At 47.1% G+C, this 12,377-nt stretch overlaps 1 protein-coding gene across 1 annotated transcript in view; it reads right to left on the bottom strand.

Moving 5' to 3' along the window:
* LOC110559600 (aldehyde oxidase 1) overlaps window positions 1–7,607 on the bottom strand; it is a 63,486-nt gene extending 55,879 nt beyond the window's left edge. Inside the window, exons 1-3 of the mRNA XM_060368395.1 lie at window positions 7,378–7,607; window positions 3,941–3,998; window positions 2,176–2,272 (exon numbers count right to left, since the gene is read on the bottom strand). Of these exons, the coding sequence (XP_060224378.1) occupies window positions 2,176–2,272; window positions 3,941–3,998; window positions 7,378–7,419 (197 nt within the window). The 5' untranslated portion in view covers window positions 7,420–7,607. The remainder of the gene's footprint in view (window positions 1–2,175; window positions 2,273–3,940; window positions 3,999–7,377) is intronic.
* Window positions 7,608–12,377: the final 4,770 nt, after the last annotated feature.

The raw sequence follows: 12,377 nt of genomic DNA, 5'->3' as shown, positions 1-12,377 counted from the left end.
TTCCTCTGGGAGATAGTTCATTTGGAAGACATAAAAATAACTTTGAAATTCACTTGCTCACTAACTCTGCATTTATATCTCTGTCGATATAAGTAAATGGTCATGGACATAACCATTACCTATAACAAGGTTCACTGATGAATGCTAATAATAATCCCCTATTTGGGAGTTGGTTTTGATGCTTTGAAATGATGCAACACACAAGCCATTAAAATTGCATTTGTTATCTGACAGGTATTCGTGAAACTGTACCGGAAAAAAATGCATGTTTAAGCAGTATACGAAGGTTGCTTCCATAGGATGAAAGCAAAAGAAAGAGTGGAAAGGTATCACTTACTGATAAGTAAACCGAAATACTGTGTAGCTAACTATGGGCCAGGAAGAGCGGCAGGTGTTGGAACTCACTAGTGAGCAGAGATGGACCCGCCCCAGCAGAGGGAAGAAAAGACAATTCTCCCCCGCATTGAGAGCGATAAGTGCTGCGTGGGGGAAGGGCAGGGGGAGGCAGCCTTGTTTGGGAAACCAGGGAGGGGTGAGCCAGTTAATGCTTCTGCTAAACTCTGGATGATTTGAGGGAGCTCAACGTGAGTGGCAGACGGATGGCCTAAGTGTGGACCCTGGGGTGGGAATGCGCTGAGATGTGTAGGAAGAGAGCGGGACAGAAGGAAAGCCAGTGGGGGTGACGAACAGCGGCTGTGGCAGAAGGCTACTATCCAAGGCCACAATCAGGCAGATCCCCCACAGCAAGCAAGCGACCAGGCCTCCTAGGGACGCTGAGTTTGAACACTGGCCACAGAGTTTAAATGTAACAAATCGGAAGACCATCTTGCTTTAAAAACCAAGTAAGCCAGGAAAGCTACAAAATCAGGTTATTAAAAAAATTCATCTCCTTGGGAGCTACTGACAGCTGAAGGTTGCTGGGGGAGGGGGAGTCAATCTTCTTTATGGTGTGGGGTAGGCTAAGTCAGCCATGCTGGGGGGGGTGCTGGCCCCACGCCATGAGAGCATGGCAGCACAAACTGGATTCAGTGGGTTAAAAAAAAGTGGGAGTGGGGTATATCTAGGAATCAGGGAGAAGAGGAGGTGAATATAATGAGAATAAACTGTATACAAGTATGAAATTCTGAAAGAATTCATTTAAAACATCATATATATATGTATGTGTGTATGTATAAATTCATCCCAAACTGAAGCTAAAAAACACTACACTCTGTTAAGTGTTAAATCCTAGTAAAAGAGAAGATACATGGACAGTTGTCCTCGGCCTTAAGATATTGCCGCTATGTTTCTGAAATGTGAGGACTAAGAGTCTGCCGTGTACAGGAGTAAGGAGAAACCAGACCATTACTGGTCACATGTGGATGGATATGATGGGTTGAAACACACCTGGACCCTTTCCTACCAGCGTGCACAGTGTGCTTGGGGTTAGCGATGGTGGCTCAAAGCAGAGGTGGGGAAGAGACTGAAAGAAATTCCCAGGGTGCCCGGGCTCCGTAACACAGATGGGATGGACAGAACTGAGAGAAAACTGTATGTAGGCTTTCACTGAGTACAAGGTCATCATTCTAGGGGCTAAGAATAAGGCAACACGGCTGCCAAAGATCTCTCGAAGCCTAGAAGGTAAGAGAGGAGACCAAAGGGAGCTTCCGCTGTTCCAGAAGGCTGGCAGCCGGGCTGTGAGGCCCGGAGAGATTTCTCAGGGAATGCAGGCAGAGCAGGGCCCTGACTCCTACAAGGATCCCGGTCCTCTCCGGAATGTGGGGACTGAGGAAGGTGGTGGGAAGAGGAGAGAGGAGAGACTGCCGCACAGATAAATATGGGAAACAATGACTCGGTGAAGATAAATACAGAGTGTTAACCAAAACAGGGAAGCAGGGCGGCTCCAGGTAGAAGAGCGATGCCATCTAACTCTTTGTTGAAGAATACACGCCTGGGAGCCGGGAGGTGTGCGCAGGCCCGGACCTCGGGAGTGCGGGCGTGGCTCCTCCCTCCACTCCCTTTCCAAAGCAGCCTCCCTTCCCCACCTGCGTCCGGCAGCCCTTCCGCTCCCCGCTGGCGCTCGTTTTCCAATCTATTCCTAGTCTTGCTCATCCTGGGGCTCCTCAGTGCTTAGCACAGTTCTTTCCACGCAAGCACCGAAACGTTCACGCATAGCTGCACTTCGCAGCAAGGTACCTGACGGCCTTGGTGCTAGGGTTGTACCGGGAGACCATCACAGTGCAGGCACCGCAGCCCCCGCTTCCGCAGCCGTACTTAGTGCCCGTGAGGCGCACTGAAAAGGGGTGGGTTAAAGAAAATGTTTTCTGGCCTTCCTTCCTTCCTTCCTTCCTTCCTTCCTTCCTTCCTTCCTTCCTTCCTTCCTTCCTTCCTTCCTTCCTTCCTTCCTTCCTCTCTCTCTCTCTCTCTCTCTCTCTCTCTCTCTCTCTCTCTTGAATAGACATCTTAGGTGTCTAACCCCATCGCAGACATGTATGGAAGAGCTCAGTGTGAATTCACCAAGGGCTGCCACTTAAGCCTCGCCATTTCCTGCTTCCTTTTGTACGTTACAGCTGGCACCCACCCTTTGTAAGAAGCTGGAACACAGGCTGACCAAAGAGGGCCAGAGGGAAGCGTCTAGGCGTACAAGGATTTGAGAATTTGCAGGCGGGAGTGCACTGCGCGTTTGCACCTTCGACCTTCTATCCTGTTGAGACTGGGTTTTCTGGCACTCACACTGAACCAAACCCTAAGAACTACCACGCATGGATGCCGGGGCTATTCAGAAAGTTCGTGTTTGTTGCCCTCATGCTTAAAGATCTTGAATGGCTTTCTGGACCGTACCCACTTGCCTGAAAGTAACCCATCCCCAATGGAAAAATACACCGACCAGAGCCACCACATTTTGCATATAATGTAGAGGGAAGGCGGCCTCCGGACACCACTGGAGTTCACACACACTGGACTGTGAAATGCGGTGAGGGTCCTATTTTCAAACGTAGTTTTCCACTCGCTGGGTGTTTTCTTTCTCTAATGCCATAAACATCAGTCATCGAAGATAAAGCACAACTAGTGTCTGTTGATTCTAGAGGAAGCTTAATGACTGATTCGTTAAACACTCTTCTCTTTAATTCCCCTGTCTCATCTCTCTATCTTAGGCCAGCCAGTGTTAAAGCAGAGGTTAAGAGAATGCACTGACACACTCATTCAAACACACACAAACACATCACACAAAGCTACACTTAACTCACAAACTCCAACACACGAATCCTGATATACTCAAATGCTCTCGCCTCACATACACACAAGACATTCTCACACAACACAGACTCATATACACTCACACAATGCACACTCACATGTACACAATCATACTCACTAAAATGCTCTCTCATACACAAACCCAGTCACACCCTCACACATATAATTCATTTAGGCACACTCATGCACACACACTCACAGGCCCACATTCACATACTCAAAACTCTTACACATTGTCAGTCCCACAAACTCTAAGTGCACACACACCTAAAGACTCACTAGCACATACTCAAACACACACACATACAAATGCTTATACACATACCTAACACATTCTGACATACATTCATACTTACACTTAACACACACACAATTCATGTACTCATGTTCATTAAAACACAGTTCTCACATAGGAAAACAAAACACAGATCCATTCACAAACACACACACACACACTCAAACATCTCAAACCCTCATACAAGCTCACACACAGAGACTCACACTCATCTACACGCTCATATTTTACCCAAATTCTCACACTAGAACATGTACGTACATACTCAAGACATGCTACAGACTTCCAGATACATGTGCTCACAAGTTCACACACAAACACATACACACATTGCTCTCACAGATTCTCACAGGCTCACGGACTTGGCACAAACCAACTCCCACAATCACAGCACACAGCAAAGGATACGCTTCTTCCTCAGGTATGGTAATAGCATCATTTCAGGATCGACATTTTTTTCTATCACCTGTGCAAAAGAAACATAGTTATACACACAGAAATGCGACCTGATATGATACTGTTCTCACACCGGTAGGGTCGTGCTGATCTGAGAGACGTGCACCCATGATATGAAAACATCAACAGTCAGGCCAAAGTATAAATCTCCAAGCCGGACTGTCCCTTATCCTGAATCATCACTGTTCCTTAAGGTGGTGACCGCCTGCACTCACTGACACACTAGCGACTCTGTCCAGCTTCTCCCGGAAAGGCACTAGAGGAAAACAGAACAGTTGGGCCAGGAGGGAGAAAAGCAGGAACGCAGAGATGAGCCACTGGCAGAGCAGAGTGTCTGAGAGCCGGTGCAGCTCGCTGAGAAGACTTGTTTGCCAAGTGAGTGGAGACCACAACCAACCAGGTACCCAAACCCCTGAACTAAAGCAGCCAATGCGTGAGCCGGGTCACGAGTGGCCGTGCAGCCAGGCCCACTTAAGCACGGGGCTGACAGAAAGGCAGGAACTGAAACACGATGGCTGGCGCCAGAATCCTGTTTTCTCTATTTTGATTAAAATTTAAAACAAATGCTTTAAGCACACACTGTGCTGCACAGACATACATGCCGGCAAAACACTCAAACATGGAAAATAAAATGTAAACATGTTTTCAGTCGGCCCATGAAGTCACGGATCTATGGCAATTGTACTTTGCCGCTGCTCATCTCCCCCCACTCTCACTGTGGTTCCCCAGCTGGTCCCCTCTTCTGCTTTCATGCCCCACGCATTGGAGATTCTTTTGGCGTTCACGCCACAGATGGAAGCGTGTCTTGTTTCCCACAGTGATATAAACCCCAACGGTCTTTCTCCAGGTTGGGGTACCTTGCCCCTCTGGGAAGGAAGGAGAAGGCATACGCGCCACTGCTGCATGCCTCTCATGGACACACAGCAACATGACAAGCACACCTGCACCAGCCACTGCCTGAGTTCGGATCGCAGACAAACTCCGTGTTAGTTCACTGAGCTAACTCTCTTCCCTCTTTTCCCCAACCCACTCACAGCCTTATTCTCTCCCTCCACCGAGGGAGAGAATGTCTCCGAGCTCCGCTCCTTGAATGTCTGACAAGGATGCTCTGAGTGTTCTCCGCTGCGTAGTCACCACTGCCACGAGCCTGCATCACCTGGAACCTTCACAATTACGACAGCTGTCCCACGCCTCCCCTCTGCCACCTGCAAGCCCAGCCTGCAGGAGGGATGACGCTAAATTATCATCTGTGTGCCAGCTGGAGATTCCCCAGATGGCCAGACAACTGTTTAAATGACCCTCTCCTCCACCCAGAGAGGAACCAGAAAGAGTGGGTGAATTAGTACCGGAGTCCCTGTGTTTAAGAACTTAAAACTCTTTGGCAACATGTCTTTGATACATAAATGTCCCCCTCATGTCTTGCCAGCTCATCTCCTGTGAGCAGCACACTGGACTTTTAACTTTCATTACGTTTGCATTCAAGGTTCCTCTCAAAAAGCAAAAGCCAGAGGCCTGCTGTGCTGGTCAGCAGGTCTCCTGAAGGTCTTCCAGAGGAGTCCTTGCAAAGGCAGACCTGAGTCACAGAAGTCTGGCTTTTCACAGGGCCCATCTCTCCAGGGGCTTCTCATGTTTCTCCCAACAGCCCCTCACTCTCTGCTTCTATCCATGTAGCAATGAGGCTTGCTCACCAGTGTCGAAACACATGCTTCACTAAACTTGGGAGGGACAATAAGGGTTCGGAAAGCTGACATGATTTTGTTGTTGTTTGGCAGGGTTGGGGTGGATAAGATTGCAAATTAAAGCAGCATTTCTAGAGCCTACTTCACAAAATGATCACAGAACATTTGATCCCAGGAGCAGGTCCAAGGCACCTGGAGGCCAAGCAATGCCAGCAGCGGGACTAAGAGATATAAAACGAGCCTTCAGATAAGAGCAGGCTCATTTATTTTAAAAATCAGTAGAGCATAAAGTGGCTCTACTTACTACAAACCCTCATGTTTGGAAGCAGGGAAGGGAGATGGAGCAGGAGACAGCGACCTCAGGCTCACTGGAAACTCAGCATGACCTAGAAAGCTCTACTCCAGCGCTAACAACCTGTTCTCAGAGCATGGACGCATTATCCTGCCCCAGGACTTATCTGTCCTTTCCCCATATGTATGTTTGACTGGGTCCTACTTTATCGCAGACACTGCTCCAGTGTCCCCTGAATCCACCCCATCAGCTCCTGCTCATCTCACTCTGTCTTCATGCCACTGCCTGACACCACACTCTCTCTGGTTATTGATGTGCACATTGGCTGTTTCCCCAGCAGTGTCAGCGCCACACCGGCAGGGGCCTCATCATTTCTGTGCGGTGCTGTCTCCGGAAGGTCCAAACACAGTTTAGCATATGTTAGGCTGTTAATGAAAACACGCATTGAATATTCATGATCACTCCTTATGCATATTGATCCGTAGACCTGTAATGGATTTCCTGTTTGTTTAATAAGGATGGGACACTCATGCTTATTCTTTCATGCAGAAGTAAATATGAAGGAGCAGGACAACCATTTCACCTCATTCTCCTAGCTCACCTTCATGGTGGTGCTGTGGGACCCTAAGGGGTGCTATAACTGGGGAGACCCTGTTCTTCAAGAAAACACATTACAAAACATTGTGTGAATCACCTCACCGCCTCAGAACAGGCCTCATACATGAAAGGCCTGTTAAATCATCCTTGGCTTCCTGAGGATCAGCCAGTGCCAGCCAGTGTAAGGGCTCTGGCTGCCCCTAGCCAGATGCAGGGACCATAGGTGGATCTGAACTGAGCAGCACTGTCACTGTCAACTCCATTTCTGCCTCAAAGTGCTATCAGTTTATACTGAGAGCTCTCCAAATAAGCAGGGCCATTGCTCAGATCTTTGCCTTAAAGGATGCCCCGGGGCTCTGTTGTCTCCAAGTAATAGGCCTTGCCTGGGGCAGCCATAAAGGTCTCCATTGCCAAAGAATACATTCAAAACAAAATGCCACTTCAGCAAGGAGCCCTAGCGCCTGGTTCTGGCAAGCTATGCTGTGCCAGGAACTTTTCTGACCCTACCAAGTCACAACGTCATCTGAGAAATCACGGGACAGCTTGAATCATCTCTGTGGTGCTGTCAACGCTGGGTGTTGCTCAACCGGAGGAGCTCAGAAATGAAGGGCTGGGGAGGGAAAACCTGGATGCTACCTGTCGGGAAGGGAGAACTCCTGGGCAATTATGCATCAGTCTCTCATGCCCCTAGTCTTCCATGCACAGGTAGTGATTCAAAGGCATGCCATGCCAAAGCGGGAAAGCTGGGTGCAGGCTCGGAAAGGGACTGGAACTGATGCAGAGATCTACCTGCCCTGCCCGGGCAGCCTGCGGGCGCTCACCTTCCGGCCGTTCACGAAGAAGAGCAGCTCCTGCGAGTCCATGACGCCCCCGAGAGGTCCCGAGCAGGTCTCAAGTAGCGCTAGCCCTCAGAAAAAATAAGTAGCCTGAGGAAGCTGGGCGGGGCTTGCCCGAGCCCCAAAGCCTCCACCCTCCCAGAAAGTCCTGGAAGAGCCAATGCAGGCAAACTTTTCTGACCCTATCGGGTGTGCCAGCGCAGAGGACACACCGAAATCATTAGCTTTGGAATCAAAAGGGACTGACAGGTTCCTGATCTCGCAGCTCTGTAGCCAGGACATTGCTGAGTCATTGCTGTGGTATCCGGTGCCAAGGCTTGCTTATTGGAATTGGCTCCCAGTCCATTTGAATTGATGCTTGTTTAGGGTCAAGGAAGGCTGGTTCTTTTGCTGAGTCACATCCTGAGAGTGCTGGACCCTTCACATCAACCTTATTTATTTACTTGGGAAATACTTATCTCTATACGCCCAGAATGTTAACGTTTTGGCTCTCTTTACATTTTAGAATCTTCATTATAAAACTTGGCAAGTCTCAACTGAGACCAAATTATTTTTCAGATGTCGTTTCACTTAGTATACCTCCCTAGATTATTTTAGTCATGCAAACACAACATTTTCTTCTTCCCTCCTCCATATCCTCCGCCCCCTGCGCCCCCTAGGGTTTCTAACTGAGTAAGGCCTGGGTGTCTGGGAACTGTCTCTATAGACCAGGCTGGCCTCTAACTCACAGATCTCCACCTGAACCTGACTCCTGAGCGCTGGGATTAAAGGTGTGTGCCACTATTCCCAGCTACACAACATTTTCATTGTGAAAATTTCCCAGTTTGTACATAGAAGAGAATAGTCTGCATCTCGACAGCGCCACGAGCTTAGAGGAAAGCGGTTAACACCTCCTGGCTTCCTGGGTGTCTTAAAGCAAATTACAAATGAAGTGTTTTGTTTTTCATTTATTTATTTTGCTTTTTTAAATTTTTAAAAATTTATTACAGTTTATTCACTTTGTATCCCAGCTGTAGCCCACTCCCAGTCCCTCTGGCCTTCCCTCTTCTCCTTCCATGCCAAAAGCAATGTTTCACCCTAAATGCAGTAGACAGAAAGCATGTGCACACACATTCATTCGCATTCTTCTTCTTCATTTATTTACTTACTGATTGTGGCAGAGTCTCACTATATGGCTATGGCTAGTTTGAAATTTACTGGCCTTGAACTGACACACATCAGCTTCTGTCTCCACCTCCACAGGGGCCAAACATTCTTTTTTGAAAAATACTTCATGTTTGACATGGGCTGGGGAGCTGGCTCAGAGATGAAGAGCTTCCAGAACTATGGACTAGAACAAACCTGCTTTCTTTATAAACTGTTCAGTTTGAGGCATTCTGCTACAGCAATAGTGAACAGAATAAAATCTAGAATTGTATCATTTCCCTGACACCAGCAACCTTGATTCTAAAGTCTTAAACTAGAAACCGGAGAGATGGCTCAGTGGTTAAGCGCAGGGTTCAATTCCCAGCACCCACAGTCATCCATAACTCCAGCTCCAGGGAATCTGATTTCCTTCTTCGGATGGGCCAGGAACCCAGGCACACATCTCACACACACACACATACACCTACACCTATACACAAATAAACACACAGAAGCATACACACACACACACACATGCACACACAGGCAAAACATTCATACACCTAAAATAAGAAAATCAAGCTATTTGCTTTATTTTGTCCATAGATCTATTTAAAAACAAGAGCATCACTATTATAACACCAATAAAAACCAGTGGAAGTTTAAGACTTTACAAGTCTTTTTATCCATGCAGCAGGTTCTACTGAAGATGCAAACTGAAAATCTTTCCAGTGCCAGTTATCCCTTGCTCTCCTGCAAAAAGTGAGAAGATGCTTTCATCTCGAGGGTTTTTTGATAGCCTGCCATCAACGGCAGTTGCTTAGATTTTTGTTGTGGTGGTGGTGGGGTAGGATGTTTTTGCTCCTTTTTTTTTTTTTGTTATTACATACCATGGCATCCTGACATTTGTCTAAGAGAATTTTTGATATAGTTCCTCAAAAGTGGGATCACAGAAACAAATAGCAAATGCGTATGTAAAACTGCTGGATAGTGTTAGAATCTTTCCTGTGAGCGTCTTTTTGCACCCTTCTAGCAATGCACTAGAGACAAAGGGAAGGTGACAAGGGAAGGGTTGGATTAGTAAAACTTGATATCTGGGAGACCTCCGAGGGAGGGCACTGCTCGCTCTTTGGCAACACCCCAGGAGAGGGCCTTTCAGGGGCAAGACCTGAGTTGTCTAAAGAGAGTGCCGGGACAGCTCCAGACACTGTGAACATTCAGCTGATGCTGAGAGTGCTGAAGCCAGCTGGCAGCTGGAACCAACTGGCATTGTGGGCAAAATGCCCCTACTAGGGTGAAACTGACTAAAAGTGTGATTAGGAAGGAGCAAGTGAAAGGCCTTTCCCCTCACTGTACTCTTCTCCTCTAGCGCCCCCTGTTGACAGGAGTTAAGATGTAGTCGGTTATCAAAGAAAATTTCAGTCTTGGTATAATATAGGAAAGTGTAAAGTGACAGTTGAGATGATGGCTGACAAGCATTAAAAAGTGGAGTTTACCAGGCATGGTGTTCACACTTGTGACTGCAGCCCCTGGAAGCCAAGGCAGGGGCATCATGTGTTTGAAGCCAGCAAATTCCAACCAAGCCTAGGTATAGGCTGATGGCCTTTTTTTTTTTTTTTTCATTTTTAAAATTAATTCAATTTACATCTTGGTCATAGGCCCCTCCCTATTCTCCTCCTAGTCCCACCCTCCCTCTCATATCCACTCTCCCCTATTCATGAGAATAGGGGAGCCCCCCTACCCAGACACCCCAGCTCATCTGTTCACATGAGGACTGAGTTCCTCTTCCTCCCCTGTGCCCTGGTAGGGAAGTCCCATCAGGGGGAAGTGATCAAAAAGCAGGCAATATAGTCTGTGTCAGAGATATCCCTACTCCCGTAACTTGTAGGCCCACAGGAAGCCTAAGATACCCATTGGACTTATCTTCTTGGGGTCTGTGCATTGTAGTATGTCTATCCTGTACTATATGGCTAAAATCCACTTATAAGTGAGTATATACTGTGTGTTTTTCTGGGTCTATGTTACCTCATTCATCAAAATGACAGAGATGTTGCAAGATATTTGATGCCATTGTGAACTGTAAAAACCCTGTTTTTTTTTTTTTTTTTCTTGTTTGTTTGGTGTAGCTGAGTCCTATCACACACCTTTAACCCAAGAACTTTTCATTGTAAACAGGTGATTATGGCGTGGTTCACCCAGCCCTAGCACACACCTTAATCTGAGAGTTTTATGTACACAGAATTTAATAAAGCTAACCCTAGATCAAGAGGCAGAACAAGAAACCAGTTGACAGGGATTAAAGAGTAGGAGGTACTTTGAGTTGAAGGGTATTTAAAACAGTGTGGAGAAGAAGAGCTTTTAGCTTCAGCTCTGGCTTTAGTTTTGGCTTCAGCTCCTCAGCCTCCTGGCTTTTTGGGCTTTGAGCTAGCAAGGATTTGGCCTTGGGTTTTTTGGTCTTTTCTTCCTGGGCTGTCAGTTAAGCTAGTGAGCGTTCTGGTTTTTTTTTTTTTTTTTTTCCATCTGGACCTAAGCTAAGGAAGGTCAGCCGGGTACTTTCTCTGCCTCTCTGAGCTAGCAGGTTTTCACCCCAGCATCTGGCTCCTGAGTATTTATTGGTAAAATAGAACAGTTGGAATTTTCACTTTTGTAAAACAACACTGAGATTCCATCTTAAACCAATCAGAATGGTTAAGATCTTAAACTCAAGTGTCAACACATGCTAGCGAGGATGTGGAGAAAGAAGAACACTCCTCCATTGCTGGTGCGAGTGCAAACTTGTACCTCTCTGGATATCAATCTGGCGCTTTCTCAGAAAACTGGAATAGCGATACCTCAAGATGCAGATATACCACTCCTGGACATATACCCAAAAGATGTTCCACTATACAACAAGGACATTTGCTCAACCATGTTCACAGCAGCTTTATTCATAATAGCCAGAAACTGGAAACAACCCAGGTATCCCTCAACCAAAGAATAGGTAAAGAAACTGTACATTTACACAATGGAATATTATCTAGCCAGTAAAAACAAGGAACTCATGAAATTTGCAGGCAAATGGATGGATGGACAGCCTCTTTCAAACAAAGCACAAAACAACAAGTTTCAGTATCAACAAATCCATGATGGACTCAGTGGTCAGCTCTTTGATCACCTCCTCCTGGGGTGGCAGACAGTATAGCCTTGCCAGGCCCGAGAAGAAGAGGATGCAGCCAGTCCTGATGAAACCTGATAGGCTAGGGTCAGACAGAATGGGAGGAGGACCTCCTCTACCAGTGGACTAGGGAAGGGGCATAGGGGAAGAAGAGGGAAGGAGGGTGGGACTGGGAGGAGATGATGGAGGGGGCTACAGCTGAGATACAAAGTGAATAAATTGTAATAATAGATCAATTAAAAAATCCATGGATGTTTTCATATCAATGCATTGAAGAATCGTCTTAGACTGATTTTCGTGCTATTAATGTTATTCAGACTCCAATCCGTACTTCTCTACTTTGCCTTAAGGCCAGGACTTGGCAAATTTAGCTTCCTCTCTTGCCAGGCTCCCTTTTAGTCTCCAGCAACATAGGGTGTTAAAAGCAAATGGGAAGCATGGAAGGCAACGGGAAAGATGTGCCATCCTTGCTCTGGGTGGTGGAGACACAGAAAGTCACCTTGGCAGCACCTGACTCCAGCAGCACTGCTGGTCCCACATCAGCAGGCCAGTGCCATCACACCCGCTCTGGGAAGCCAGCAACAAGAGAGGCTGTGTTCTAAGGCATGGAGTCTCATAATTCCACCCTTTCTCCACCTCAGAGGTGGAGTATGGGTGCTTCCTCCAGTCTCTTCTGTGGTACGCCAGGCCCCCCTCCCCCTTGCCT

This window comes from Meriones unguiculatus, chromosome 15 (genome assembly GCF_030254825.1).
Source record: "Meriones unguiculatus strain TT.TT164.6M chromosome 15, Bangor_MerUng_6.1, whole genome shotgun sequence".
Lineage (NCBI taxonomy): Eukaryota > Metazoa > Chordata > Mammalia > Rodentia > Muridae > Meriones > Meriones unguiculatus.
This window is presented reverse-complemented; position numbering and strand designations above follow the sequence as displayed.